Here is a 26150-nt window from a genome sequence, read left to right as displayed (position 1 = left end):
CACTTGGTTTACCACAGACATCCTTTGGTCATGCTACTAGTCTCAGCTTCTTTCTCGGCTTCAGTTTGCCTGGCTCTCTTGCTACCGATGGTAGCATGCCTGTCATCTCTCAATCTCTCCCAATGGCAGGATGCTGTGCGGCTCTTCCTTCATTTTCTCAGGCACCTCCTGGATTGAAGCAGCTGTGGGGCTTTGTCCATTTTTCTTTTGTGGGTTCTCTTCTCCTTCAGATGTCCTCTTCGTCCCAGTGAAACAGGACCTTAGAAAGAGGATTTCCATTTCATGTTGGCAAGAACACATATTGGCCTGCTCTTCACAGAAATTGTCATCAGAAAGATTTAAATATGTTATTTTGGAAGGTCCTTTAGGGAGTTCCTCCTGGGAACAGGAGTTTGTGTCCCCAAAGGGGGAGGTCTCTCCCAGTGAGGTACCAATTGCCTCTAACCCAAGGGAGGGTATTGCAGAGCGGGCTGACCTCCCTAGCCTCATAGGGGGCAAGGGGGATGCCCCTTGGGGAGAAGGGATGAATTCCTGCGATTCATCACAATGCCTATAAACCAGTTTCTGGAGAAAGCAAGCAGCCAAGCATAGGAATGGAGAGAAAGTAGGGAGGTCAGGCTCCTGGTGCAGTCAAAAGAGATTCTCTCCTTAAGCAAGAGGCACGAAAGGGACCAGCAATAGAACCAGTAGATTAATCTGTTTTTTGATACGGAACATAAAAGCAATGTTGCCTGGCTGGATCCAAACTCAAAGTTCTTTAAGCCATGAATAGGGCATTTACCAGGATATCCATTTACAATTTCCTTACGTGGGCCAGCCAAAAGCTGCAAGTCTTCTGAATGCAGCAGAGAAGCACTTTTCAGAAGTCATTAATGATAGCCTAAGAATTTGGGTGAAGTGAATCCACATTTAAAAAGGTTGGTTCATGGGTCACTGCTTCAATACGTGCCAGACCACACTGTGAAATAAAATCTGTCACTTTGGGGTCTATTCCTGGATCCAAGAGGAAATTAGATGCAATTGAAACTTATCACTCTTCGATGGGCATGGAAACAAAAACACAGTGAAAGACATGCTTCTGCTGTCATGAAGGTGTGCTGGTGGGCAGGCACTATCTTTTCTATTGAAGGAAATGCTGGTCCCAACCTGCTGTCAAGCAGTGCCTAAAAAGAAAACAAATGATCGTCTCGGAGATGGAATGATGCAAGACTTGGCACGTTAACTCACATTGCCATGTAGAAAAGTGAATCCAAGACTCTACAGAACAAATCTGTCAGTCTTTGAAACTATAGTTACTCGACTTATTTATCTACACAGTGGCAAATAGCTTTGCCCTCCTTATGGAGATGCAGCCACTGCAAAAATCACTTTCTTGTTTACAGTCTGGGCAGAACTCGACAGTGGCGGAGGGTAGACAGAAGATGGCAGGGCTGCACTGCAATTGAAATTTATACCTTTTACAGGGATTTCAGCCAAGGTGAAATTGCTTACAGAGTCAGAACAGTTTTTAAGTTGAAATGAGAAGAGTCACAGGAGATTCTTTTTGCAAAGATATTGATGACCGGAAGTCTGAGGTTCACTCTAGAGAAGCAGGGTGAGCGGTCTAGCATCTCAGGATATGTAATTGGCTCAAAGCAAATCTAGCGGAGACAGAGAGCTGTCCACCGGGGAGGAACTGCGGGAGCCGTGCACCAGGCGAGCAAACGAAAGCCGAAAGGGAAGCCATGAACAGTGGTGAAGGAGAACCCAAACGTAGTCCAGGATGGAAGGACTACCTGGGCTACTGCACAGTCAAACCTATGGGCTCACCAGGCCTCGGGAAAGTGCCAGAGAGGGAGGGCACGCAGTCCGAAAGAGAGACATTTGCCGAGTCGCTGCAGACCTCGCCGCCAGCCCAAATGCTACCAGAGGCTCGAGAAGCAATGCAGCTGCTCAGGAAAAGCCAGTACCTACAGGGCAGAGCAGCAGGCATGCGGGTTATCCGGGAGGTGCTAGAGTTCCAGGCAAGCAAAAGGTTGAAAGTAGAAGCTGGAGTGAAAGGGTCTAGGACCCTGAGAAGAGATTGCGAGTCTGGGACATGCACCTATATGGAAGTATAAGAGGGTCTGGGACCACGAAAATTATCAAGCTAGAGAAAGAGGAATCGTAGGTTTGGTAGGAGAGTGAACCAAGCAGATACAACGATGAACTGAGGAGTCTGGGACCCACACCCATATGAGAAGCCGAGAATAAGAGTGTGTGACCCTCACTGTAAAGAAAGCAAACAAGGAAGAGTCATCTGCTTGGCAGGGGAGTAAACCAAGCAGATGTAACGCTATATTGCAAGTCTGGGACCCGCACCCACATGAAAATCTGAGGATAAGAGGGTTGAGAACCCTGGGACTGAAAATGAATTAGAAGGAACCCTACGCTCGGTAGGGAAGTGTGCCAAGTTGATGGGATAAATAACTGCATCTGAAATGCATATCTTTGTGAATTGCCCAGTGGCATTTACCCAAGAGGCTACGGGACTCAGGAGCCCAAACGGAAGGAAAGTAGAATAAGAAGTAGTCTAGGGGAAAGTACCTCAACCCTAGCCTTGGAGCCTATATTTGTGAACATTGTTTATTTCATCAGTTTGGATTACCCGAGAGACTGGAAACTTTTCGGTTGGTTTATTTATTTATAGCATTTTTGTAATGCCCAGAGCCAAGGGTTTCTCAGCGTTTGTACAAATAGGCATTGGTAAGACGGTAGAATAGCAGAAATTACAAGCAGGCGGACCAGTTAAATAACCAGGTTTTGACCAGTTTCTTTAAGAGGGTGCAAGAGGTTTTGTTACTGATAGACGGGGGGGGGGGTGAGAGTTCCAAATTATGGGGCAGTGACTACGAAGCAGACTCCTCCTGCTCTGGACTTTTTGAATCTTGGAATAGTAAGCAAAGTACTTTGAGATGAGCAGAGAGCATGGAGTTTTAGGGTGAGGCTCTTGTTCAAGTAGCTGGGGACTGCATTGTAGATGCAGCGGTGCGCCAGTGTCAGGGTTTTAAACTCTAGCTTTGATGGGAAGCCAATAAGCTTCACGTCTGGAGGAAGTAATGTGATCAGAGCGGCGCAGGCCCAATGCTGCACAGAGGGCTTTATTTTGTAGGATCTGCATCTTAGCTAGGTTTGTTGAAGTGCTTGAGAGGAGGACATTACAGTAATCGGGCTTGCTGCTGATAAGAGTTCTCTGTGAGGCAGTTTTCTGGGGAGAGGGATTGCCGACTCAGTGCTATGAGTTTGGCAGCACAAGCAGTGGATGAGGCTTTGGCGTCAATGTGATTGGTCATGTTGAGTTGGGCATCCAGATAGACCCCCAGGGTTTTGATGTGTTTGAGAACAGGGATAGAGGTTCCGTCAATGGAGAAAGTGAAGAAGGATAATCGCTGAGGTGGACTGGGGAGCCCACAATGAGGAGTTCAGTCTTATCATTCAAGCAGAGGTTGTGGGTGACCATTCAATTTTGTATGGTGGCGTAGATCCTGTTGATGGTATCCTCCTCATGTTTGCCAGTGATGGGGATGAGTATTTGGGTGTCGTCAGCAAAGTAGTGTATGTGATTTTGAGGGAGTCCAGGTTGTCAAAGAGATGCGTTGTATAGGTGTTGTGGAGGATCGGTCATAGGCAAAAACCTTGGGCAACGCACAGGGGTGCAGGAGTCGGGTCAGCTGCTGAATTTCCAATGCAAATTCTTGAGATGCAGTCTCCAAGGAAGGTTTGCACCCAAGCAGTCTGCACTTTGGGCATCTCTGGGTCTGCTCTCAAATAGTGTCGCTCCCATCTTTCGCAACAGACTTATTTCCGTTACTTGGACTGGACACTCTTCTCCCTCACTCACTCTTCTCTATGCTGTCCCTCAAGGCTCTGTACTGGTCCCTCTTCTTTTCTCTCTAGACCGCTCCTCTCTCTGCCCTCATTTCCTCCTTTCACCTTTACCCTAATGACACCCAGATCCTTCTCTTCCTTTGATTCTGCCCAGCACTCCACTGTGTCAAACTGTCTTTTAGCTCTTAAGAACTGAATGTCTTCCATTTTCTACATCTCAATCCCTCAAAAACTGATGTTCTGTTCTTTCTCTCTTTCTTACTATCTCTTACACTCCATCCCCCGTTATCTTTCCTTCCCCCATCCTTCCTTTCCTTTTCACCTTCAGTGGGCAACCTCTGATCCTTCCCTCTCCTCACATCTCCTCTATTGCCCGCTTCTGCACCCATGCTCATTTAACATTCAACGTGCTCGCCCCCATCCTTCCTTTCACGCTAAACTTCTTCTCTTTTCTCTCATCTTTTTCCATATCGACTACTGTTCATCTTTATTATTGGTCTCCCTGCCTTCCACCTTTTCCCTCTTCGTTCTATCTAGAACTCCTCCGTTCTTCTCCTTTTTTCTCTACCCACTTGGTCCCCTATTACATTCTCCTTGCTCTCAATTTCACTACTTCCTTTCGAATCTCATCTTTTGTATCACTTTCCCTCGATCATTTTCAAATGCACTGAAGGCCTGGTCCTGCTCTACCACTCTTCCCTACTCTCCTTCTATGTCCCTCCATGCCCCTTACAATCTCAGAATCTATTTATTTTAACTGTTCCTATGCTTCCCTGTGCCTGGTCTCGTTTCTGCTCTTTTTCTCTTTTGTCTCCTAAACATTGGAATGCTCTTGCTCCTCCTCATCTCTTTGCCCTTTCCAAACAAATCTTAAACTCTACCTTCTTTACTCTTCTGTTTTTTAAAATGTATTTGCTTTTTCCCTCTGCCGATCTAACCCTGCCTCATATTGCATTTGTATCATTTGGATTGTACTGTTCTTGGATTCTTTTTTTTATTGTTCAGCGCCTTTCGCCAAAGGCGCTTTATAAAAATTCAATAAAATAAAATGCAAGGGCTTCCGAAGAAAAGTGGAAAGGCCAAGGAGGAGTATGGCTAGATTTCCTGATTCACAAATGCTAACCATCTGCTTTTTTAAATCTAGCAGGGCAGTCTCTGTACTGTGGTTAGGTCGGAACCCTGGTTGCCTGGCTCCAAGCAGATGATTGGCTTCTAAGAACTGTTGCACTTGGGAATAGGCGACCCGGTCGAGGATTTTGAGCAGGAAGGGTACGGTACTGATGCAAGGTAGTTAGTGGGTATGGTAGGGTCAAGTGTGGGGTTTTTGTGGAGAGGGGTGATCCAGGCAGCTTTAATGCTTTTTGCGAACAACACAGGCATTGAATGAGATGTTGACAAAATCTTAATAATTGGAGCTATAGTAGGCACACACATGGTTACAATGTGAGGTGGGCAGGAGTCACCATTGCATTTAGAGGGTCTGAGGGATAACAGTCTTCAGTACTTGCTCGACAGGGACTTGTGAGAAGGAGAAAGGTATGATGTCAGTGGGGAGAGGAGGGATGGGGTGGTGGTGTCAGATGCTTTGGGGTTGGATTTTCTTGGCATTGATTTTGCTCCCAAGTAGTTTCATTTTGTTGGCGAGTGCATCCTGAATGGTTGTGCACCAAACTTTATTGGATCTTGCAATCGTGTTGGCACTGGGAGGGTTCTCTAGTTCCTGTAAAATGGTGAAAAGTTTTTTGCGTGAGAGCTAGCGTTGGCAATCCTAGTGTTGTAGGAGTAGGCCTTGTGGGAAAAGACAGCTTTTTTGTAATTTTTTGGAAGGTGAGAAGATGCCGCCATGGTTGGCTTGGGAGGGGAGGAGGTGCTGTAGAGATGGTCACAGGATTTTTTTGTTCAGTGGAGAGCAACTAGCTCGTCAGAAAACAAAGCGTTTGAGGGTTCCGCAGTTGGGGGGTTTTGGATTTGAGCGGGCGTGTTGATCGATCGTTAGGAGGTGGTTCTGCAGGCAGTGGTAAGCGAGGGCTTCAGAAGTGTAATTGGAATGAAGAGAGGAGGAACGGAAGGAGGAGAGGGTGAGGCATGAGCAACTCCTGCATGAGATTCCGGGTGTTGCAAACAGGATTGGGCTGCGAGCTGAAATGGTCATGGCAGGAGGGGTGGGAAGAGGTATAGCAAATTCAATGAAGAAGTGGTCAGATCAGGTCACAAGTGTGATGGCGGAGATATCAATGGAGGTGTGGCTGGTGAGAATCCAGTCAAGCATACGTCCCTTACTGTGCGTATGGGAGTTGACCAATTGTGTGAAATTCAGCTCCTGGAGGAACGAGTGAACAAGCCTAGCAGCTTCAATATCACTGGGGTCATTAAAATCTAGGTTGAGCTCCCCTAGTATGATGAACTTTGTGGTGGGTTTGATCAAGGGAGTGATCAAACGTGGGATGTCAGAGTCCGCTTGGCCAACATAATATGGATGGTGGTAGAAGAGGAGGAAGTTATACGTTGTCTAAGGGTTGAGGGCAGTTTCAGGAGAAGAGATTTATAACGTGGTAGGTAATTGGGGAGTCTCAATGAAGCTACTGCGGAGAGCAGATTTGGCAATCAGTGCTATGCAGTCTCCTGGTGTGCTAGTGCGGTCTGTCCTAAAGATAGAGTAGTTAGTGGCTAAGGAAAGTAGTGGCCCGAGGCCTCGTGCAGCCATGATTCGGGGATTGCAAGTCGAGGTCGGTAGTCAGGTCGTGAATGTCAATAGCATGTGCCCCAAGAGAGAGCGTGTTGATCAGTGCGCACTTTAAGGATGCATCTTTGCCGTTGGGAAAGGGGCTAGGGGACGGTGAGGGCCCAGGGGTTGATAGTGCAGCAGGATAATCTGCCATTTCGAGCAGATCCAAGGATGGGGCAGGTGGGCTCAGTGTAACTTGTGGGAGCTAGTGAGGTTCACACTCGCATTCTCTGGAGGCTTTTGGTTCCAGTAGTGGGTTGAGGTGGGTCGGAAGGGTGTTTATGGTGAGCAGGCAGGGCATTATGTGAGCAGCCAGTGGCTGGCAAGGTCAAAGAGGAGGTGATAGCGGGCAGGGGGTGGTTGTGGGGGCAGTGGTAAATCCACTTACATTTGGCGGCTGCCGCAGGAGTTGATGCCATGATAAGCAACACAACACTTGAGACCATGGTAGGCATAGCAGCAATTGAGGGAATGATAGTCATCGTGGGGGGCAGCGGGGGAGGAATCAGTGGAATTACCCATAAATGGAAATCTTTCCTAACAAAGGCGCAATGCTTATGCAGGTAGGTGGCAAGGTGGGTTCTGGGTCCAGTGTGCCAACAGGTCTAGGGCAATGGAGAGGTTTGTTTCATTGTGGGGCATTGGAGTGAGCAGCGGGAGAGGAGCAGCTAGTTTTTTGCGGGTGGCATAAGTGGCCTTATCAGTTTCCGTGTGGACTGTAGGAAAAGGGGCGGTTGGAAACCGTTCCTGGAGACGTGCGCGTGCGTGGCTGTCTGGGGTTGGTCAAAAGGAGGCTTGCATGAAGAGAAGCAGACGAGACGTGTACATCCAGGGTGGGCGGACTATTAAACGAGCTGTATGCAAGTAAGACTTTTATTGTGAGCGCACAATTACGGTTTCCTTGCATGGTATCGGAGTATGGTCGGAGCTGCCTGATTTTGGAGGGTGGGGCGAGGGAGCTGCCAAACGAGAGGATTACAGGCAATGCAGTGAGGCGCAGCATAGTGGGAGCAGAGGGAAGGCGTCCATGATCACCCTGGGATAGACAGGGCCAGACAGGAACAAGAGGCCTTGGTGTTTGGACTTGGTGGGGGGCCGGCGTTGCCTGCAGGCTCAGTGGAACTGCAGTATTGGTGCTGCAGGGCGGCCAATCGGCTGTCAGGGGAGACGGGAGCAAGGTGGAGCACATCTTGAGTTCTAGGCCCTCCGACATGGCGTCAGCCATTTTAAGAGGTGTGGCTGCCTCTGATCAATGACTAAGGGCTTACCTGGAGTATGGCTTAGGACTCTTTGCAGGATGTAATCAAGGGGCACCGATGCCCATCCGAAATCAGTCAATGTAGGAACTACCATGAACACTTTCCTTTGGGAAGACATCCTTGCACAGTTGTTTTGAGTTAGTGTTAGGAACAGAGGTAGGCTTTAGAGACACGACAGTGATGGATTATTTTAGTTTTGGACTTCCTGGCAATTGCACTAGTTTTCTTTGAGGAAAGGAAAACCCTCTTCGGTTTAGGGATAGACATTTTTCCAACTTTCTTTCTTTGATCAACAAAAGTCTGTATCCAAACATATGCCACTATTGTGTCCAAGCCTTACACTTCTGCACCCTTGCAGAAGTCAAAGACCACTCTGACACACGTGTCCCAAACGTATATCTCCACGGAAGCACAGAAGAGAAATGGAAGAATGACAATGCATTACTTACCGTAAAAGCATTTCTGATGGTTGCATCTGCTTAGATTCACATGCTGTGCATAGGTCCGACATCCAGTGGTCACTGCGGAGTATTGCATTTTGTTTTTCGTAGTCGAAAAGGGGACGTCGACAAGGCGTGTCTGTAACACTATCCCTATAGTGACATGTGTTGTACCCATAATCCCTCACGCGTCGAGGTCCCTCTGTTTGTATTTTTCTGCCCTGAGGGAGCCTTCTAGACGTGAGTGAGTACAGAAAAGAGAGTTATAGAAAAGGATGTCTATGTTCCTTCCATCCGAGCGGGGAGGAAGGGTGGGCGCATGTGAATCTAAGCAGATACAACCATCAGAAATGCTTTTACGGTAAGTAATGCATGGTCTTCTGATGTTTGTTAATCTGCTTAGAATCACATTCTGTGCATAGACTAGCGAGCAGTACCCGGAGTTGGAGGTGGGTTGTGAGAAGGAACAGTAGAGAAAAGATGTCTTAATACTGCTTGTCCCACCTGGGAATCAGATCTAGAGTGGGCATCTAGACAGTAGTGTTTTGTAAAGGTGTGTACAGAACTCCAGGTTGCCGCTTTGCAGATGGACTCAAGGGGGAACATTTGCAATGAATGCTATGGATGCCCCAGTGCCTCGAGTAGAGTGTGCTCTTCGCTTGAAGGGTAGTTCTCTCTTAGCAAGAGTGTAACAGAGAGTGATGCATTGTACAATCAATCCTAGTTAAAAAGGCGGCGGACGCCATGATTCTCTTCCCAAGTGCGTAGAGCTTTTTGCCCTCTTTGTCAGGTGGTGCCTCACTAGTGGATAGTGGTACCCCTGCTCTTTTCCTTGTATTAGTAACTACGAGGGAGTCCGGAATAGAATGGCCTCTGATGTACAACGGGTCAGAGGGCGAAGGGCTGAAGAGCTTTTCTATCCGAGGGTTGACCCCTCTAACTAAGGCAGGATTGGAAAGGGAAGGAGTTATTCTTCTCTTTATAGAAGCCAGGAGCGGAATAGACTGACTAACAGGGGCTTTTTCTTTAATAACTTTCTCTACAAAGTCTATTCAGGAAGAGTCTCCCCTGTGTCTATTTCAAAATGCGCTGCTACCTTGCGCAATAGTGCATTAAGTGAAGGTTGGTCATCTATGGGAGAGGTGTTTCCAATAGGTGAATCCTTGGGAGAAGGGTGAAAGACATCAGGGTCTGAGTGCACTGATGGGGATTGCCAAGGCTGCAAGGTAGCTGTATCTTCTTCGAAAGCTCCTGCACTAGTGTAAGGATCTTCTTCAAACCCCTCTTCCTCATGTTCTTCCTCTCCACCCAAACACTCCTCATCCTCCTGGAGGTATTGCTCCTCTTCCGGGAGGTCATATACGTCTGTAGAAGGAGGAAACAGCCTAGGTATTTTGACCCTAGGGTCATCCTGAGGCCATTCTCTTAGTCTTTTGGGTGTGGGTGAGTTTTGGTTTCCCAAAAACCTTTCCATTTTCTCCATACAAGAATGGAGCCTTTCAAGGGTCTCATGGGGGACCCCTGAATAGTCTAGAGGGGGGAAATCAGTGTTTTCACCTTCAAAACGCTTAGAACGCTCCCACAACGTCGAAGAAAGGTTTCCGCCGTCATCTGAAAAGCCCTCCGGTAGTTCCGAAGTGCCCTTAGATGAAAGGGGCAGTTCCTGGCTACTCTTATGCTTTTTCGGCGTTTCTATAGCTTTTTGTGCGGTATTCGACGTTTGTTTCGTCGTCCGCTTACGTGTGTCTTCGGAAACAATTCTCGCCAGGCTCGACAACGAGTTTGTCAGTAGAGGACTCTGGTGTCGACGTTGCCTGCGTTACGCGTTGTTCCTCGACGGCCGCTCTATGGAGCGTTACGTCGGATGATTTTGGGGTAGCGCCCGTGTTTGATGAAAGCCCAATCGCTGGTCGCAGCTGCGTTTGCGGGTGGGGCTTGAGACCCTTACGGTCTGAGGTAGACGCCGGAGTGCCCTGCGTCCCCTTCGGCGCTGATGGATCCTTCGTCTTCGACGAAGAAGAGCCGTGGGTTGTGTGCTTAGGCCTATGGGGTCTGTGTGCGTCCTTGTCGCCGGGGTGTTCATCCCCATGAGCAGGGCGTGAGCCGAGCCCGTCACGGCCGGGGACGGACGTTGAGGAGCGCAAGCGCTCCTTCTGGGGGTTAATGACTTCCGTAATGGACGTCGAGTTATCACCCTCCTCGTCACTTTCTGTAACAGCGGCGGCGGGTGAGGAAACTGACTTCGACATAGCATAGTCCGCCCACCTCTTAACTTTGCGTTCTTTAAGAGTTCTTGGTTTCAAGAGGTTACAGGCCGCGCAGCTGTCCTCCTTATGATCGAGGGGCAAGCAACAATTACAGAGCTTGTGTTTGTCCTTCCAAGTGTATTTGCCCCTACAGCGTGGGCAAAACTTAAAAGGTGTCCTCTCCATAGCTGAGGCAATAACTGGTGATAACAACCCCAAGGGAAAGATAGGGGAGAAAGAAAGACATTCTCAAAGAGAAGATAAAAGTTCGAACCCCCACTCTCCCTACTGTATGTTGGCCGGCGAGGCCAGGCCACGTGTTCGGCAGCGCCGAAGGATCTCCTCCGTCTCTTCCCCTCCGTCGAAAACTTGCTTGGCGGAGAAACAGCTTCACAGCTAAGGTCGAGGGGAGGGATCTTTAACAATATAATAAGTATAATTAAGGACCAAGGTCCGTAGTAAGTATTTGCAATGTCTCTCTAGGAGCTCCACGTAAGGCGACCAGAAGCTGGGCGGATAAAAACAATCTAAGGGACCTCGACGCGTGAGGGATTATGGGTACAACGCACGTCACTATAGGGATAGTGTTACAGACACGCCTTGTCGACGTCCCCTTTTCGACTACGAAAAACAAAATGCAATACTCCGCAGTGACCACTGGATGTCGGACCTATGCACAGCATGCGATTCTAAGCAGATTAACAAATCAGAAAAATAGATACAATTTGGAGCCCGCAGCCAGAGTTAAATTTTAGGATTATTTGCCTTATGCTTTCAAAATCTCTAGTAAACCCCCATAGATGTATGCAGAACCATTAGCTCAAACACAAATATATGAAAAACTGAAAGGCAGTTCAAGGGGGTCTCGGAGTTGTGGCCACCTGGGGTATGCCACATATATTTCATCAGGAACAACCAGACTGAGCCGGAGCACTCTTCTGCAATTGGCCTGCCTGGGTAGAACCGCTCAGTAAGCCAGGCGGGAGGCAGAGGGGTCTACAAGGAGGTAGGGAATGAAAAAAAGAAGCCATGCTCACCCGATTCATCACACGCCTTTTCTAATCTCCTTGTAGTGGCAAAGCCAGAAATATAGGTAGAGGTTCGCTGGAAAACGTCTTCTGTGCAAGGAATGAAGGTGTGCATCAGAGGGGCATAAATGGGCATGGTCTTAGATGGTAGCACAAGTACATTGTACCCGTGTACAACCAAACTTATTCTCAAGCAAAGCCACCATTCTATTCTCATTGCCCAACTAAATAGACAAGAAAAATGAGCATGCCGGCTTTGACATTGTCTGTTTTACTCACCAGCAAGGAACCATTTGGCTCTTGGGGGCAGGAGTGAGCCTCTGCTTAAAACTAACCAATGAGTAAATCTGTCCACTTACTGAAAGTTGGAAAAACATACAATTACTAAGTATAAAAGAAAGCCCCTTTTTTAATTCCTGCAGGTTGATTATTGGAGAGAGGTGCTTCTTTTGTCAGCTGAAATGATATACCCAAGACGCTCCGCTTCATAAAATGTATGTAGTATTAGGGATGGACTCCTTGGAAAGGCATCCAAAGGGTGGATTAGACAGCCTTGTCGAACAAAGGTGTAGTGCTTCCAGACGAACAACAATGGCAAGGATCCTGAGTAAATGTATGTCTTGTGAGCTTGCAGTGGTTATAAGGTTGCTACATGCAATACCCTTGAGCTTCCTCCCACAATACCCTTTAATCAACTCGAATGGGGCAGGCACAGGGTGAGCTTACACCATCAAATGTCGGACTATATGAAACTAGTGGTAAAATGTACAGTGTAAAATCCCAACAAACTGCTTAGCACGCCACTCAATGGGTCTTATGGAAAGTCATGCTCGATTCATATGTTGTAATGTAATTTGGCATTTGTATTGTGCCTTTTCCCATTGGGTTGGCCTCAAAGCGCTGTAGGTAAACGCCCTCGCGGGAGTTTAGAATGCATATGTGCCAAACTGTAAGGCCCTTCATAACCACCAAGGTACAATTATCGATCAAGGAGATGACTACACTCATTCTTTTTCAGTCGCACACCTCTTGAAAAGGCATTCCTTTTGACAGCGGCAGGCAAAGCTGTGAAAAGTATCCAGTCTATGCACACGTCGACATTTTTCAGTATATTTTACTGTTCTTTCAAAATGATCCGTCAGCGCCCAGACTTAGTTAACATCTCAACTGGAGGCAGCCACGCCTTAGTCTCTTCAGAGAGACGAGTGCTGCAACAGGAGCGTAATGCCTCATAATTACCGGCTCTTGGCAGGACATGTGTGCGAAGCATAGTTCCAGATCCAGGGTATCGAATGTTGAGTAATCATCCTTACCTACAACTATTTGTTCGATGCATGTTAACGGAACGTCGTGTTGGCCCAGGAGGTGGTTCTTGTAATGGTATTTCTGTTCAAAGACAAAAAGAGATATATTGGAATACAATGTTTTTTCATTCTCGGAAACAAACGAACTTTGTATAGAGTAGATGTTTAACAAAGTGTTGAGCCAATTGCAGAACAAAGCATTGCCAAGTGTTGTAATACAGGGGTTATTCCAGACAAAATTAAGCAACTTCTGAAAAAAAAGATCCTGGATTATGGGGAAAGTAGCAGTTTATTTTGGGTGGAGCGTGGGAATTCAGTAGGAGGCAATATGTTTGCATTGCTAATACAATCACACGCTTGGTATGGAGTAAGTCCAAGTGAGTGTTGTCAATGAGGGAGTAGCAGTGGTTTGGTTAAAAGTTACTGGGGTTCACAGAGCGCAACCCCCCAGACTAAGCCAGGAGCAGACAGAACTAATCTCGACTGTGCAGGCCCGTGCAGTAGAGCACAGATGTGTGCAGATGATGGACGGAGTTTTCAAGATTTCCTTCCTAAAAGATTTTGGTTTTAACTACTCATGCCATGGTTTAGACCTGAATGTGGCCAGCCAATGCATCAGAGCACATGAACAATAAGATGGCAGACTGGTCACGCTTACAAGAACCATAGTCATTGAAGTATTGCACCTTGCAGAAAACGAACAAAATCGCATTTTGTTCTTTAAAAATCAATAGAGGCTTTCACGAATGAAATACAGACTAGATTTTCACGGTATATAGGCTGGCATGGACACACTAGGAGAAAACCAACAATACAGACTGCAGCCTGTAGCTTTCAGCAATACATCCTCTCGTTCTCCCATCAGGGTCCATAGACGTGCATTTTATTTACACATATGCAAGTCACATGATTGGCTAGGCCATTCGGTCATTCCCAGGAATTATAGATTTTCAAACAACGTGAAGGACTAACTTTTTTTAAAAAACACATCAAAAATACATTGTGGAGACACGCAAACACATGCACACATTAGGATGGCTGGACCGACAAAAGTCAGTCAAGGGTTCGCTTCTACACAAAACCTTGTTCTCAGTGTTTGAGACTTAAGTGACGGATTATTATATGTTCTGGAATCTTGACGTATTAAACTACCAACCAACCAAACAAAGGGTGCACAAGTCAAGGCAGCTTGGTCAATCCACTGATGAACAGGCAGGTTTATTATAAGTGCACGGATGACCCTCCATGGCCCGAACCTGACCAGGAGAGCAGGAACGCTGAAGCAGCCAATACAAACATGGTGCAGAGACTGCCCAGCAACGAATGGACACAGCAAAAAGAGTACACATCAGCAAAGTGGAGGTTTACACGGACGTGCAGTCATGTTCCAGAAGTATGGACCAAAATTAACTGAGGGCAAACTCATTCACAGGATGTTGGAGAGGTAAGAAGTGTGAGGGGATCCAACATGGGCAGGAGAGGTGGGCTTTATGCGCTACCCCAACTATAGGTATGAAAACGAGGCGAAGGCTTGATCTAATGGATTTATATTATAACCTGACTGCATAAAGGCAGGGAAATACGGGAGGGAGAGCCCCAAAAAATAGCACAGGACAAAGGGCTATCAATAGAAGGAAAACAAGAGGGGGAGTCCTGTCTATGGAGACAAAGCTGATTGCAATTTAATTATATGCAAAAGAAATTTGAAGTGTATCTACTCCTATATTGTAGCATGATTTATGCATATCCAAAGGATGGGTATACGAACAAAGGGAAGGTAATACACGCACTCATGTAAATTAAATTAAATAGAATCTGAGAATAGTTTTTTATTGTCTCTTCTCAGTCATTAAACAAAAACTGGATTGTAAATACCAGTAGGTAAAGCAGACATTGCATTTAAACAATTATACAATTATTCCGCATTACCAGAAAAATGCTGCATTGAAAACTTTTGCGGCACATGCATAGCGGACCTGGGTTAGTGAATACATGCAAATACCGTATAATGACATTTCAAGGAAAAAAACACATATACAAGCTCACATTTATTTACTTTTAAGTACATAGCTTGTTCTTACTTCACCTAATGGAAATACCAGGTACGTTACACCTTTATCACAAACGTATAGAAACAACATGAACAGTTATTGCTCTAAACACAGCACATCTTGCACACGATTCTTTATTCTCCTTATTCCAAGTTAAAGGACTTTCTCAATTTAGTCCATAGTTTATTTTTATTTGTCCTCATTGTAAAAGGATTTCTGAGGGATCCAGCCAGATGCAACTAAAATTGAAGACTTTCTTTAAGAAACTCCCCCATCCTTGTGTTCCCCAGAAACAATTTAATGCCCCCAACTGACTATTTTATTTGAATTAGAAGATTGAGGCTTCGAGTCCTCTGTGGTCACAAAATAGTGGATCGTAAAAGACTGGCCTATGAATTAAGGGGCCCTATGAACTTGCTGCACAGCAGCCCAAAGGACAAATAAAAATAAACTATGGACTAAATTGAGAAAGTCCTTTAACTTGGAATAAGGAGAATAAAGAATCGTGTGCAAGATGTGCTGTGTTTAGAGCAATAACTGTTCATGTTGTTTCTATACGTTTGTGATAAAGGTGTAACGTACCTGGTATTTCCATTAGGTGAAGTAAGAACAAGCTATGTACTTAAAAGTAAAAAAATGTGAGCTTGTATATGTGTTTTTTTCCTTGAAATGTCATTATACGGTATTTGCATGTATTCACTAACCCAGGTCCGCTATGCATGTGCCGCAAAAGTTTTCAATGCAGCATTTTTCTGGTAATGCGGAATAATTGTATAATTGTTTAAATGCAATGTCTGCTTTACCTACTGGTATTTACAATCCAGTTTTTGTTTAATGACTGAGAAGAGACAATAAAAAACTATTCTCAGATTCTATTTAATTTAATTTACATGAGTGCGTGTATTACCTTCCCTTTGTTCGTATACCCATCCTTTGGATATGCATAAATCATGCTACAATATAGGAGTAGATACACTTCAAATTTCTTTTGCATATAATTAAATTGCAATCAGCTTTGTCTCCATAGACAGGACTCCCCCTCTTGTTTTCCTTGCATAAAGGCAGGGGCTATGCTGCATGCCATTTGCTATTTTCCCCTCTCTTTTTACTGGCTGGTGAATCACATTTCCTTGCCACCCCCTAATCCCTAGGTTTCCAGGAAGACCATAAGGGATGTACACCCATGTGGATCCTAGGAGCCCATTGGCAGGGGTTACAGCAAGTTCCACAGCCCTCTACAGGCAAGTAGCCCCACTTCTATGGATTTAAATAGTCCATTGGCAGTTTCTATTGTTTTCAGGGGTACCTCAACCAAAGATAGCATTTCAACTTTGTCATATTACGAATTTGAGTGCAAGTCGAGCATCCGCGCGGAGAAAGTATTTGCCATTAGTTGTTATTTTACCCATATAATAATAATCTCTTACTGGAAAAGTATGCAGTCTCGGTGTGATAGGCAAACTATGGGACGAGTGAAAGTTACTTTCTATAAATGCACCCCATCATATCGTGGATCACCAGCGTTTTTAGCCAACTAATTCGAGGCCATTTAATATATATTTAAAGATCTCAAAATGAGCTTGAGATTAAGGGAAACTGAATGTAGAAAAGATAACCTTGTTTTAATCCGTGTGTGTGTGGGATGTGCGCCTGTGTTGGGGGCGTGTGCCTGTGTTGGGGGCGTGTGCCTGTGTTGGGGGCGTGTGCCTGTGTTGGGGGCGTGTGCCTGTGTTGAGGGCGTGTGCCTGTGTTGAGGGCGTGTGTGTGTTGGGGTGAGGGCGTGTGTGTGTGTTGGGGTGAGGGCGTGTGTGTGTTGGGGTGAGGGTGTGTGTGTTGGGGTGAGGGTGTGTGTGTTGGGGTGAGGGTGTGTGTGTTGGGGTGAGGGTGTGTGTGTTGGGGTGAGGGGGTGTGTGTGGGGGTGGGGGGGTGTGTGTGGGGGTGAGGGTGTGTGTGGGGGTGAGGGTGTGTGTGGGGGTGAGGGTGTGTGTGGGGGTGAGGGTGTGTGTGGGGGTGAGGGTGTGTGTGTGTTGGGGTGAGGGTGGGTGTGTGTTGGGGTGAGGGTGGGTGTGTGTTGGGGTGAGGGTGGGTGTGTTGGCCGTGTGTGTTGGGGGTGGGTGTGTTGGCCGTGTGTGTTGGGGGTGGGTGTGTTGGGGGTTTGGGTGTGTTGGGGGTTTGTGTGTGTTGGGGTTTGAGTGTGTGTGTGTGTGTTGGGGTTTGAGTGTGTGTGTGTGTGTTGGGATTTGAGTGTGTGTGTGTTGGGGTTTGAGTGTGTGTGTGTTGGGGTCTCTGTGTGTTGGGGGTCTGTGTGTGTTGGGGGTCTGTGTGTGTTGGGGGTCTGTGTGTGTTGGGGTCTGTGTGTGTTGGGGGTCTGTGTGTGTTGGGGGTCTGTGTGTGTTGGGGGTGTGGGTTTGGGTGTGTTGGGGGTTTGTGTGTGTGTGTTGGGGGTGTGTGTGTTGGGGGGTGTGTGTTGGGGGGGGTGTGTGTTGGGGGGTGTGTGTGTTGGGGGGTGTGTGTGTTGGGGGGGTGTGTGTGTTGGGGGGGTGTGTGTGTTGGGGGGGGTGTGTGTTGGGGGGGGGTGTGTGTTGGGGGGGTGTGTGTGTTGGGGGGGGTGTTTTACAAGCAAGTTATGGTAGAGTACTGCTGTGTACGTTGCTGCATTTTATGCCAGTGAAAACCCTGCCTATTAAGCAAGCCTGTCAGTGCACAAAAGAAAGGATACAATTTGAAAAATTAATGATGCAAGCTTTCAAATCAAAAGTTATTTACCAGAGATACCGTGATTATTACTGCAACCCCACCCCCCCCCCCCAGCCCCCCCGCCCTGCTCATTGTTGCATTCAAGTTTATGCACAAATATAGGTCTATAGACGAAATGCTGACCTGCAATGGCATCGGGTCCTCGGTGATGAAGGAAAGCTTAAAATTGGTACAGACCAGTTTTCCCCACAGATCATACTGACTCGTGTCGGTGGCTATGCATTTTCTCACAAAGTTGGCTTCATTCACTACAATTTCTCCTGCAGAAAGACAAGGTGGGAAAACATGAGCGGTCCAAGAAAAACATAAAAGTTCATATGAAACATTGCCACGAGAAACTGTGGACTGGTCAAGGAAATGCATTGATTTTAGAGAGCGGGCAGCAAAGTAGATTTGCATTTAGGTAAAACATTGTACACGGTCCTATCAAAGCACGCGTTCACAGTGTGACAATTTTCCTGAAGACATGGTCAGACACCTTACAACTCCTCTTGGGCACTCTTCATGGCAGGTTAGGACACTTGTGGATAACCCCCCGCCCCCCCCCCCATCATCATTTTGCTGATTTATCAAGTGGGGTACTTAACCACGAGACTAACTTTGGACACGTTGAATGGTAAAAATGCATGGCAACAGTTCTAGAAGCACCGCCGCCCTTTGTTTGTACCCAACTCCAAACACTTGCAGGCTGCCAAAAAAGGTGCAGTGCAGCACTGCACACATTCTTATATAAAAGTTACATATTACTGAATAATTGAGCGTCTTTCCCCGATTTAAGCGCAAATGTAGCCATAAGCAGCTCTACAGAGAAGGAGTGTATTCTGTGCCTACTTTCTAAAATTAGGTAAAAAGTCCCCAAAAATACATCGAATAAGAGGTAGGCAGGCGCCCCTTTGCGGATTTCACATCAGAAGCATCAGCAAGAGGCGCTCCATTATTATATGGTCTTTGTCTGATCTGAAGAGAAATTCCCAAACATCATTTGTATGAAAAGAAAGTTAGTATTATGGCAAAATACTTAGGGTTTTAAAATTACAATGTATTTGTATTTCCCTAATATACAATGTTGCCAAAAAGGTACGTATGGCTCAATGAAAAAGACATCGAAAATTGAGCCTTGGTCATCATGTGTTTTGCAAGTGAAGGCTATTCCAACTGCTTATGACTGCACAAGTATCTCGAAACACAACCCCAAGTCTTAGTAACATAATTTTTTTTTTTGGTTTTTTTGTTCATTTATATAGTGCTACGAACCCTCAGGTATCTGAGCGCTGCTCATTTCCCACGATGTGTGGTGCACATTTATCGACCTCGGAAGGATGAAAGGCTGAGTTTGGCCCTGCCGGGATTCAAACCTGCGTCAGCAGGCTCTGCACGGATGTGAAAGCGAGCGCTCTACTCGCTGTGCTATCTGACCGGCTATGTCATAGTAATGTCATCTGTAATGCAATTTGACAGTTGTATAGCGCCTTTTCCCATTGGCATGCCCTCAAAGTGCTGTAGGTGAACGCCCTTGATTTGTCAGAGGAGTTTGGAATGCTAGTGTTCATTTTAGGCAATACGAAGGTAGGTAGGGGTGGCCAAGTCCCTGCTAGCGACCAATGTCCAGCTGACTTGTGGATGGGTGGTGTGTGGTTGTCGGGAGAGTATGCAAGTTTAGGAGACTGATAATGTGTCCAGCGAGACCACATTCTTTGTCCTGAGACGCAGCGGCATTCTAACGGTAGAGGTGTTGTGCGATGCATCTTCAAATAGCATAGGACAGAGGAAGCACGTGGGTCGGTGGCCGTGCCTGTGGCTTTCTTTCATTGACAGAGTGCAATACGTACCTGTGTGTTCTGGCTGGTTTCGTAGGCATGGTGTGGATTCTGTCCTGTGGTCTGCTGAAGTATATCATCTACGACGATCAGTACATTCTATGAGGGGCCAGTCGCTGCCCATCTGACAGGGGGGTTAAATAACCCAAAGTGCGGGTTTGTCAGGATGTGTGGGGGCAGGAGGGAGCCAAGTCTTGATGGCCTTCCAGAAGGCAAGGCAAGGTGATTCTCTAAGCAGCAGATTCTAAGAGGAATGGAGTTCCATATAGTGGGAGCAGGAGGACCCCCCCTAATCTTGTCGATTTGAAGGGGGGGTGGCACGGAGGGGTGCAGTGCCTGATCACATGTTTCTATTGGGTTGGTAACAGGTGAGCTTGTGCTGAAGTTATTCTGGGCCTGTTTTGTGCAGGGCACGGTGGGTGATGCACATGGCTTTCAAAATGGACCGTTGCCCAACAGGGAGCCAGTGGAGGACATGTAGGACGGGTGTGATGTGCTCTTTGGGGCCAAGGGCTAGGAGGAGCCTAGCTGCAGTGTTTTGAACCCACTGGAGTTTTTTGAGTTGATCTACAGAGGCACCCAGGAAAACAGAGTTAGCGTAGTCTAGGCAGGAGAGGATGATAGCCATGATTGCTGCGACTGTGAGGGTAGGAGAGGTAAGAAGATGCATCTGAGAAAGCACAGGTGTAGATTGCAAGATTTAGACAGAGGTGATGTGGTGTGAAAGTGTAAGATCTGGAGTTGGGGGTGCAAGTCGTCTTAGGGATCTTGAATATGATCTAGGTGTCATTTGGTAGTTGTAGAAGTGTAGGTCATGTGAGCGAATAAGAGCAGAGAGGGGGCTCAGGTAGAAGTTGAAGAGTAGGAGGGATAGTGAGACGTCCTGTGTTACCACGTTGATGAGAGGGCAGGGTGTCGAGAAGGGAGGACTGAGGGTGATTTGTAATCGGATGGTGAGGAAGAAGAAAATCCACCTTAAGACTGCCCCAAATGCAGAGCGAGTGGTGTCAGTCTGTGAGGATGCAGTGGTCAAAGGCCATCAAGAGGTCGCAGAGGGTAAGTGTGGCACATCCTTCCGAGTCTGCAGTTCTTCTGAGGTCCTCCCAGAGGGAGACTAGGGATGATTCAGTTCTTCAAGGGCGTCTGAAGCCGGACTGGGCGGGCGTCGACAAGTTGGTTGGCTTTGGTGAATAGGCAAAGCTGGGGGCAGGCCGCTTAGCCAATAAGTTGGGCTATGAAGCGGTGGTTAGCGATGGTTCTGTAATTGGCCGGGATAAGGGGGCGAGGGTTCAAGGGAGTTTATTTTTTTTTAGTAGGGGTTTGATGTGTAATGTATTGATAGCTGCAGGGAATGTGCCTAATGTGAGGGAGGAGTTGATGATCGATCTTGTGATGCTGCTTGCACAGGTTTAGGAAAGGATATCCATCTTTAAGGAGGACAGGATGGCATGATCTCCTGGGGATCCAGATGGACGGATGCCAACAAGTAGCTTCAGGAATTTCGGTCGTGAGATGGGGGGAGAAGGAGGAGAAGATAGGGCAGGTGAAAGGAGAGTATGTGGGTTTGGACGAGAGTGGACGATGGAGAGCCCAGCCGTCCAATCCTGCAATCTGTGAAACATTGTTTTGTCCTTTTATCAGTTTTTCACACTTTTCAATGGGATTTATATTACTCAAAATTCTATAACTTTATACATGGGTGTGGATTATCATAAGGGATGCATGTACAAAAATTTGTATTTGCAACATGGATGCTGCTTTTGTAATCCGCAATACTTTGTCACTTCTGTTCCCCATGCGGCAATGAAGTCTATGACATCTTGACTGAAAGCCCATAAAATCATATTTAAACTATAACATTTTCTCATTTTTACAAATTCCTGCTGCAGAGATAAAAAGTCTTTAAAGTTTATTTATAAAATAGTCTTTGGGAGCACATGGCAGTCCTTTGTCTTGCACTGGACCATTTATTTTTCTTTTTCAGCTACCACCCACTGTCACTTCAGCCCTGTGTGGGGTGGGGGTTCCTAGTTTGATTGAAGTTTTTATGGCCCTGTTCACTTCACAGGTAGGTGTGCCAGGACTTCTATTATCCCAGTCTGGAGCACAGATGAATGCCCAACGAGCGTGTGAACTTTCTTTGTCCTGGTCCATTCAAAGTTTTTCAAGCCAGCAATTATCACTTTTGTGTCCTGGAAGTTTATGGTGTAGATCCCTTCCTAGGGGGAAGCTTTAACTCTGCCAACCGGAATAACCTGTTTTTGACAGCTTGCAAATCCAGCCAGGACGGTTTAAAACCTTTATTTTCTGATATTTGGTCCTGACTTAAAACAAACCTGTGGAATAAAATAGCCCATCTATGTATTTTCACCAGCCACAAAGCCCTTCACATTGCTAGGTAATGGCATGGTTTCCTTCAACAAGTTACTTTTTAACCGGGCCTTTTTCTCCTTTAGTTTTGCAAAAGCTCATTTTTACACATTGGTTGAAAACTGCTAGCATCTCCTTTCAAATTCGATTTTGCCATCAGACTTCCCAATATTGCCTCATAGCCATAGTTATTTTCTTCTAGGCATTAGTTTATCTGAAGCACAGATGCATTGAAACGGATATGGCTCAGTTAGCTGGAGTCTCTTTTGAACTACTGAGCTTTGATACATTTGTAAAGAAATGAACGCGTTTTCCTGTGCGACTAAAAGTGAAATTCCTTGTTGATTTCTCTCAGAGTTGATTTGACAGGGCCTGTCATTCAGAAATCATGCCTGGTTTTGCTGAGGCACAATAAGATACTGAGCATGGCAGGGCCTTGTTATTCACAGTGATTTAAGGAAGAACAGATGGAAATATCGTCAGCAGCATCATTTTAAAGGTGAAAGGTTTCCTTTATAATGGAGATCTTGGGCTTTCAGCAAAGCAGTGCTGCCTTTTCACTCCATTTCTTTTGTACAGGTAAGAAAACACTGGCACACTCCCTTAGTGTGTCCCCTTGTTCTATCCTGCCCCTGTGTGCTGGGCAAGAAGGTGCAGCCATCTTTTTGTTGCTGTAAAAACGCAGTTTTGAGGCCATAGTGCTCACAGGAGCCAGCGCAGCCATTTGCTGTTTTCTGCAGAAAGGTAGCTTGGTGATGTGGAGAAATACTGTTGAGTGGGTCAATATATCCCACAGCTGCAATGGTCTGGAACACTACAACCGACCTATGTATATAACTGTATGCAAAAAAAAAAAGTGTGCTGTGGATCAATTTTTTAGTATAATAATCCATTCCTGAATTGGGCGAATTGGACAGCAATCAAATAACCTAGCCTACTTAAATGGGCAACAATAACATAGCCATAATTAAAGAGACTTTCACTAGTATGACAGACAAGTTCCCATCACTGGAAAATTACATTCAAACAAATCCCACATTCACATAGGCAACAAAAAAAACAAAAAACAAGTACGTCCCCAACAGTAACTCATTTGACAGCAAGCGCCAATGTTTCACCCACCTGGGCTTTCTCTAGGTAACTCAGACTGGTTTCTTATTGCACAGTAAGATAAATTTGCACAATTTTGAAGAATGTATTGAGTTCATAGATAATTGGCTAATAACATTTATAGTCAGTTTAGCAACACTCTGAAACTAGATATTTATATGGTATGCAAGAAAGGAGGGGAAGGGGTGAGATAAAGGAGAGAAAGACAAAAAAAGAAAGCATTACATTGAGCAGACCTCATTTTCACTTGACGCTACAGTATTCGCCAGCATTCTGTACCTGCATGATATGCATGTATTAGACCATTGTCAAATATGACTGCCTGTTAATTTATTCAGCTCAGGGTGCACACAAAACACATTTAGAATACCTTTGGTCATTAGTTGTGCCCATTAAAAATAGTACTACTGATGTTTCAGAAGTTCTCCTGATGTTTGGTAATCACATATACTCTCCTTAATAGGATTGATGAAATGAAAGGGGGTTGGTGTAAGCGAACATATGCCAATATACATGTGCACACATAATGGTGTAGTATTTTAGAATTTTGCCATGATTCAATCTGTACCTGATTAGCAATGAGATTGTAGTCCTCGTGGAAAAGATAGTGTTTCTGGCGCATGGTTGCCATTTTAAAACTGTATTTAAAGCGCGCCCTTTGTGCACCGATTACAGACATCATGACGCAAGTAGCGTCATGATGTCATCACGTGCTTGCCGTCATCACGTCCTCTTGTGCTCGAGCGCGGGATGACCAAGCTCTATCCTCTTACCTTCTCAGAGTTGGCATAATTGAGAATGGAGCACCATGAAAACCTATCAAGCTGTAAATTCCAAAAATTGGAAAGAACTTCAGTTATTGGAACATGGAAAGAAGATATATATTTTAATTGGACCAATCATTAAGTGGGATGAGGGTTCACACTTGTACTGTATTGAACCCCTACTTAATTCACACAGTTTGGTTCAGACTGAATCTTTATATGAATAGAATCTTAAAAGACAGTGCAATTTTTTTATGAATAATTATCCCAGCCCTTATTGTGCTAACAGGACCCCACTTGCTGCTCATAGTTCGATTAGTACCAGATTCCAATTTTTTTAGGAGTCAGTAAGTGGCCCCTATTCAAAGAAAGAAATCAGCCTCCTGTTAAAGTGCAGGCCTAATTCCAATACCCTTGGAGTCAGCAAGAGGTCCCATTCACACACAAATATCCTGTTAAGAGTGCAGTTCAACACAGAGGGCAAAGAGCCCAAAACAAAGCCAGATCCTTTCACTATACATCTCTTTCGTTATTGCCAGAAAATGTCCTCACACGAGATACAGACAGTTATGAGGCTACTTATTTAAAAGCACCAGGCCGTTTTGTGCCTATTGCATCTTCTTCTGTTCGTCGGCTGGGTAGGAGGCCATCCCTCTCTGAACACGACACCTGCAGATCAGCCGCAGTACGAGTTGAAGCAGCATCCAGCATGCTCACAGCATGGTAAGCAACCTGCCACACCACCCTGCCCAGAAGGACCTGATTGCCTCCAGCTATGTCCCACGATCACATTTGGGCTTTATTGATCCATTTCTCCTGCAGAACCGCGTGGAGCTCCTATAAAATGCCCACCGCCACCATGTTGTCATTAGTTGCCTAGCAAACTACTCCGTCACTCATTGGCCGAGCTACTACTTTTGTTCAGCTCAGTTCTGCTGGAAGGCATGAGCCGGCACCTCTGTTAAAGGCACCCATTTAAGGCACAGGCCTGTCTGCACCTGTCCGGGCCGTGCACAGCCGCCGGCCAGCCACGCTACCCCCTGCCACCTCGCACACAACTGCCTTCACGCTACATTTGCGCACTTCTTCCATACGACAGTAGAGGACTTCACACCGGTCGGGGCGTGAGCTGCATCTGAACCGCATAGCACAGGATATAGACCTTCCTAGCCTGTGCCACGGAACATTACTGTATGATAGAGTCACATAAGTCGTCCCCTCCCATAGTATAAATGTACTTGTTCAACCCACCATACGTACTTTCCCACTACATCAGCATCAGGTGTGCTATAGAATCTAGATAATGTTATTTATATACAGTTGGTATGATATGCTTCTTTAAAAAGAAATAAGTACCACACCTCTACTTAACAGGGAACATCATCGTAGTCATGCACTATCCCTCATATGTTTAGCAATATAGTAACTAGCTGTATGAAACTTTCGCTGTCCTACTCATGGCGCTGTGTCTCTTGCGTCCGTCACTTAGCTCTCATTTGCCACCACATGCAGCATCAGTTCTCTGTTTTAACCCAGCAGACCCACTATGCTCTGCGCCAAGTGTAAAGGTGACTGCATGGTTTAATACCTTTCACTCTCCAGTGTCCTTTAGGTCCTTACCTTGCCAAATAAGCTCAAGCTTATACTAATTGTACTTATTACTACTGTCCGACGTGCCTTCGCCATTGTTTAACAAACATTACAATGTTATCTACCGAGGCCTACGATTCCCCATGAACCAACCAGACCAGCGCACTAAAAGCGAATTGTTTTTTTATGTAATGTGGCCTACCAGCACCTCTCAGTTGATGACTGCTTGCTCCATGTGACAACCAAAACTAAAATAGACCCTGCACACGTGTATTTAGATATCTGCATGCATAGCTAATATAGTAACTTAATTGCACAAGGATTAGTATCACCATTGTTGCCTAGGTAATCTGATTAGCTATTTTAGCACCTTAGCTAGGCACACTTCGGTACTATGCACGCCTCCAACTACCTGTTCCTAAAAGTGTTGTGCAGCTTACGGGCAGTTCGACACCAGGCCAAGACAGTTTTTTCTATTGACCTAGGCTCCGAGTTTCCTGCCATGCCTATCCAACCCTCATCCCTACCTGGGATCAAACCTACAACGTTCTTGCCCCCGCTCAACTATGATCGGCAACACACTTCCATCAAACCCACAAAATTTCTCCCAGAATTGAAAGAAAACACTAATCTCTCCCATTCTGAACAGAACAAGGCCCTGGTCCCTGAACACCAACAACCTATCAACCCAGGTAGCAATACATCTTTCACTAAAGTGAACTTACGGTGCGATACCAAATTTACCAAAGCCAACATAACTTGTCCTACCAGTACCGGAAATAGCAGACTTTAGTTCAAGACTATTTTACACCCCATCGGGCAGTACTTCAAAGGTTCTCCCCC

At 46.0% G+C, this 26150-nt stretch overlaps 1 protein-coding gene across 1 annotated transcript in view; it reads right to left on the bottom strand.

Annotated features, from left to right (window-relative positions):
* The window catches only part of MTMR10 (myotubularin related protein 10), a 431932-nt gene that overhangs the window by 298429 nt on the left and 107353 nt on the right, over nucleotides 1-26150 (bottom strand). The window contains exons 3-4 of the mRNA XM_069624915.1: nucleotides 17780-17916; nucleotides 12858-12930 (exon numbers count right to left, since the gene is read on the bottom strand). Coding sequence (XP_069481016.1) covers nucleotides 12858-12930; nucleotides 17780-17916 — 210 coding nt within the window. The remainder of the gene's footprint in view (nucleotides 1-12857; nucleotides 12931-17779; nucleotides 17917-26150) is intronic.

The sequence above is a fragment of the Ambystoma mexicanum genome, chromosome 11 (genome assembly GCF_040938575.1).
Source record: "Ambystoma mexicanum isolate Mex_15411 chromosome 11, UKY_AmexF1_1, whole genome shotgun sequence".
Classification (NCBI taxonomy): domain Eukaryota; kingdom Metazoa; phylum Chordata; class Amphibia; order Caudata; family Ambystomatidae; genus Ambystoma; species Ambystoma mexicanum.
Note: the sequence above shows the minus strand (reverse complement) of the source record. Positions and strands in the feature narration are given on the sequence as shown.